The 5,585-nt window shown below is 42.0% G+C and overlaps 1 protein-coding gene across 1 annotated transcript; it reads right to left on the bottom strand.

Moving 5' to 3' along the window:
• Window positions 1-246: 246 nt before the first annotated feature.
• Window positions 247-5,292, bottom strand: LOC138246520 (uncharacterized). The gene is made up of 2 exons (XM_069201172.1): window positions 2,627-5,292; window positions 247-2,100 (listed from the first exon to the last, which is right to left on the bottom strand). Exon 1 carries the CDS (start codon window positions 3,755-3,757, stop codon window positions 2,780-2,782), a length of 978 nt encoding a protein of 325 aa, XP_069057273.1. The 5' UTR covers window positions 3,758-5,292; the 3' UTR covers window positions 247-2,100; window positions 2,627-2,779.
• Between the last annotated feature and the right edge of the window lie 293 nt (window positions 5,293-5,585).

Raw genomic sequence — 5,585 nt, forward strand, 5'->3', positions numbered from 1 at the left:
AACAACACCCTTCGCATGCTCCGCAAGATTTTCAAATGGATCCCCGTAGAAACCAGAAAGACAGTCACCCACGCACTGATCAGCAGCCGACTGGACTACGGCAATGCACTCTATGCAGGAACCACAGCCAAACTACAAATGAAAATGCAGCGTATCCAAAACACCTCGCCCGACTCATCCTCGACGTCTGTAGTGCTTTCCTCTTATTTAGTTTCTAAGCACTAACATAACACAACAGAAATGCACTTCTGAGGTCAAAGAAGACTTTTATTGTTATTTTATTCTTCCCCAACCACAATGTTTATGAATGAATGACGAATTAGTAGCTTTCAAGTCCGCGTTAATCAAACAAAATATATCAGTTTGCAATATACACAGCAGGTTATATTTATAAGATATTGTATGCAAAGCAAAACAAATACTTCACCGTGTAGGAACTATTTACAGCTACATCTTTCTAAGGTCTGCAAGCTGGGGACCCCTGTCAGCCGCGAGAAAGAGTGTCATCTACCCACACGGGATGCTGGCAACTGGCGCCAAGCTCCAGCACGAGGTCCGGCAGATTCGAATCTGACTCTCTGCAGCCTGTTACATTCGTTACAAAGGTGTGCCCCCTCCTCTCAGACCTGGGAAACTGAGCAAGCCTTTTGGAGACTGGCCAGGTCTCCAAGACTACTCCTGTTCCCAAGCTCAAGGGAAGAGAAACGACGCCCATGTACTCTCTCTTATCAGGTCTAGTCTACTGTGAGAGCAAAACATCTTGGTTCTCTGGTGCAAAAACACAGCTTGGAAAAATACAGAACTCCACGTTAAAGGCAATGGGCAGCTAACCTAAATATCAAATGCAATGTCATGTTAAAGGCAATAGGCAGCTAACCTAAATATCAAATGCAATGTCTAGTGTCATGTCAAAGCCAATAGGCATCTAAGCTGAATACAAAATGCAATGTCTTATATCATGTCAAAGCCCATAGGCAGCTGAGCTGAATATAAAATGCAATGTATAATATCATGTCAAAGCCAATAGGCAGCGGAGCTGAATACAAAGTGTAATGTATAATATCATGTCAAAGCCAATAGGCAGCGGAGCTGAATATCATGTCAAAGCCAATAGGCAGTTAAGCTGAATACAAAGTGTAATATATGATATCATGTCAAAGCCAATAGGCAGCGGAGCTGAATACAAAATGTAATATATGATATCATGTCAAAGCCAATAGGCAGAATATCTAATAGCATGTCAAAGTCAATAGGCAGCTAAATTGAATACATCATGTCAAAGTCAATAGGCATGCAATGTCAAAGCCAATAGGCGGCTGGACTGGATACAGCATATCAAAGCCAATAGGCAGAATACAGAATGTAATGGCTAATGCAATGTCAAAGCCCATAGGCGGCTAAACTGAATACAGAAAGCAATGGCTAATGCCATGTCAAAGCCAATAGGCGGCTCAACTGAACAAAACATACCATGTGCTACTGGTGAACATTGAGCAACTAATATGCGCAGTGGTGAAACACAAAGTCATTGGTCAAAACAAACTTTATCAAATGGCAGGACATTCCGCCCTTTGACCAATGAATTTTTGTTTCACATATCTCTTGTGTCAAACCAAAAACAAAAAACATCAGCACAAAAAAAAAAACATTATCAGCAAATCAAATTTCAATGATCAAAGCAATCCCTGTAAAGCAATAGAAGTGAATTAACACATTGATCTCATAAACTTTCACATCAGATACATCTACATAGAAAAAGACTGGGCAATTTTTTTTTCTGAATGAGTCTCTAATTCAACAGTGTTAGCAATTTGATGTGGCATGAGTTCTGCTCATGTAAAGGTGCACGGTCCACCTGAAAGGTTTTCTGGAAGGTAAGCAAAAGTCAGAGTTCCATACGAGAGGGGAAAAAAAAAAAAACACAGCAAACAAGTTGAACTTGAACTGAAGGCGCAGTTTGCGCAAAATGGATCCATGGTGCTGGCACTTTACTCAGCCAGGTTCAGGTTGGGGATTCGGTCCCTTCCCCGACCCCACACGCACACACCGGAAGGGGGACCACACAGCGCACTCAGGGACAGTGGCGAAACGTGGTCGGATCTGCAAAAGAAACAAGTATGACTTTTCTTGCAAATAACATTTTTCATTTAAACTGCACCCTTCCTCTTTCTTTCCCTGTTTTATAATCAGAAGGACGTTTTTGAGGCCCTTTGTTATATTTTCTGCAGGTTCTGGAGGGTCACTTGGGGCTTCAGCCCACACATCAGCACTGAGGTTTTTATCTGCTGCGCCACAGCTTCCTTTTTCTTGCACTGTCAGAAGGGCTGGGGCAGACTCCTTCTTTACCAAACCTCCATTCACTGCATTTTTGCCAAATTGGGCCATTCTGTCTCCAATTTGTATGAATGAATCAGATTCTTTTCTAGGTATCAGCATAATTTCGATTTTTCCTTGGTAATTTGCAGCAATCACTCTCCCTAAAACCTGATCAATTTGCCATTTCTGTTCTGGTAACTTTCCTCTCCCCAACTGCTCTGTGACTGCTTGTATGACAGATTGCTTTTGTGCGTGCTGCACAGTTTTTATCAAATCTAGGGGAATGGGCATCTCTCTCATCTCTGCCCACCTGTAAGTGGCCTTTTCACATTTCTGGGGCACCCACATAGCCATCCCCACTAAGGCAGAATTCTGGGTGAACACTTCTCTCTCTGCATTTTTCTCATTAACATCTGCAAGGTAATTGAACCAGTTAGGTACAAGCCATGTGGCTAAAACATTATCAAAGAACCAAAAAATCAGCATAAAAATGACACATCTCACGTAGCTCTTGCTTTAAAATCTGACACACATTATACCACGCTGTTCCTTCTACTGTGCCAGAAAGCAACATTTCAGTCAATGAATCATTAGTAAAACAAACATGCTTTTTATCTTCAGTGGACACGAATTCAAATGGTGCACACAATTTCATTGGTAACTCTTTTATCTGTGGTACTCTAGCCCTGTCTTGCAAGTACCAGATCCATTGTATGATTCTAGCTAGGGGCACTATTTTCTTTCCTTGTTCATGATTTAAATGTACATAAGTATTTCCTTCTTGCACTGCGCAGAAACCTAAAGTCTGCATTATTTCATTTGCCAAATCACAAGCGCGCAGCTGCATATTATTTTTCACAGTGACCATGTACAAAAGTGTTAGGATTTCTCTCAAATGAGGGCTATTCTTTTTCCAAAAATCAAACAAACTAATGAAACTCGGGGTGTCTTGCTCTAAAATCCTTCGTTTTACTTGTGCATTTTGCAACGGTAACTTGTAAATCACATTCTCGTCCGTGTTATCAGTTAAGGAATGCATTTTGGCTGCCAAAAACCTTGGCTCACACGGAAACTCAGTGCAGCTCGGAGCTGTCTTAACCCCCTCATTACTGGAATGGGACAAGAAAGATTCTTCAAAAACAGCCTTTTTATAACTTTCAGTCGGGCTAATTTGCTCACGTAAATTCCTATTTTCATGTTCCAACTGCCTACATTTCTCCTGCATTTCTCTGTAAGCAGATAAAGGTATCCAGACCTTTCTGTCATCATTACTTCCAAAACACACGTTTTCAACATATATACAACGGGAATTATTTCTCAAAACATTATCAGGCCTTTTAGCTACACATGCATTTTCTTCTGTAATTCCCCAAACAGAAAACAATTCACAGTTTTTCTTAGCACCATCAGGCAGTTCATCAACACATGTATTCTCAGACATGGTCTGCCGTGCTACTGTGATTCTCCAAACAGAAAACAATTTCTGTAATTCTCCAAACAACAAAAAAACAATTACACTTTTAAAGTGTGCACTTAGAAATCTACTAACTCGTCAAACCCCTTCTTAATCACCTCTTAATGACCGACCCCACGACTCCAGGTACCAATTGTAGTGCTTTCCTCTTATTTAGTTTCTAAGCACTAACATAACACAACAGAAATGCACTTCTGAGGTCAAAGAAGACTTTTATTGTTATTTTATTCTTCCCCAACCACAATGTTTATGAATGAATGACGAATTAGTAGCTTTCAAGTCCGCGTTAATCAAACAAAATATATCAGTTTGCAATATACACAGCAGGTTATATTTATAAGATATTGTATGCAAAGCAAAACAAATACTTCACCGTGTAGGAACTATTTACAGCTACATCTTTCTAAGGTCTGCAAGCTGGGGACCCCTGTCAGCCGCGAGAAAGAGTGTCATCTACCCACACGGGATGCTGGCAACTGGCGCCAAGCTCCAGCACGAGGTCCGGCAGATTCGAATCTGACTCTCTGCAGCCTGTTACATTCGTTACAAAGGTGTGCCCCCTCCTCTCAGACCTGGGAAACTGAGCAAGCCTTTTGGAGACTGGCCAGGTCTCCAAGACTACTCCTGTTCCCAAGCTCAAGGGAAGAGAAACGACGCCCATGTACTCTCTCTTATCAGGTCTAGTCTACTGTGAGAGCAAAACATCTTGGTTCTCTGGTGCAAAAACACAGCTTGGAAAAATACAGAACTCCACGTTAAAGGCAATGGGCAGCTAACCTAAATATCAAATGCAATGTCATGTTAAAGGCAATAGGCAGCTAACCTAAATATCAAATGCAATGTCTAGTGTCATGTCAAAGCCAATAGGCATCTAAGCTGAATACAAAATGCAATGTCTTATATCATGTCAAAGCCCATAGGCAGCTGAGCTGAATATAAAATGCAATGTATAATATCATGTCAAAGCCAATAGGCAGCGGAGCTGAATACAAAGTGTAATGTATAATATCATGTCAAAGCCAATAGGCAGCGGAGCTGAATATCATGTCAAAGCCAATAGGCAGTTAAGCTGAATACAAAGTGTAATATATGATATCATGTCAAAGCCAATAGGCAGCGGAGCTGAATACAAAATGTAATATATGATATCATGTCAAAGCCAATAGGCAGAATATCTAATAGCATGTCAAAGTCAATAGGCAGCTAAATTGAATACATCATGTCAAAGTCAATAGGCATGCAATGTCAAAGCCAATAGGCGGCTAGACTGGATACAGCATATCAAAGCCAATAGGCAGAATACAGAATGTAATGGCTAATGCAATGTCAAAGCCCATAGGCGGCTAAACTGAATACAGAAAGCAATGGCTAATGCCATGTCAAAGCCAATAGGCGGCTCAACTGAACAAAACATACCATGTGCTACTGGTGAACATTGAGCAACTAATATGCGCAGTGGTGAAACACAAAGTCATTGGTCAAAACAAACTTTATCAAATGGCAGGACAACGTCCCACGCCACGACCACATCTCTGCCCACCTCAGAGAACTACACCGGCTACCCGTATCGAAGAGGATTACCTTCAAACTCCTCACCCACGCACACAAAGCCCTCCACAACACAGGTCCGAACCACCTCATGACAGACTCACCTTCCACACCCCCACCCGCCAGCTATACTCTGCCAGCCTCGCCTTCGCCTCCGTCCCCCTCATTCGCCGCACCACCTCCGGAGGAAGATCCTTCTCTCACCTCGCCGCCAAGACCTGGAACTCCCTACCACTCCACCTATGCC

The sequence above is a fragment of the Pleurodeles waltl genome, chromosome 7, assembly GCF_031143425.1.
Source record: "Pleurodeles waltl isolate 20211129_DDA chromosome 7, aPleWal1.hap1.20221129, whole genome shotgun sequence".
In the NCBI taxonomy this organism is placed as follows: Eukaryota; Metazoa; Chordata; class Amphibia; order Caudata; family Salamandridae; genus Pleurodeles; species Pleurodeles waltl.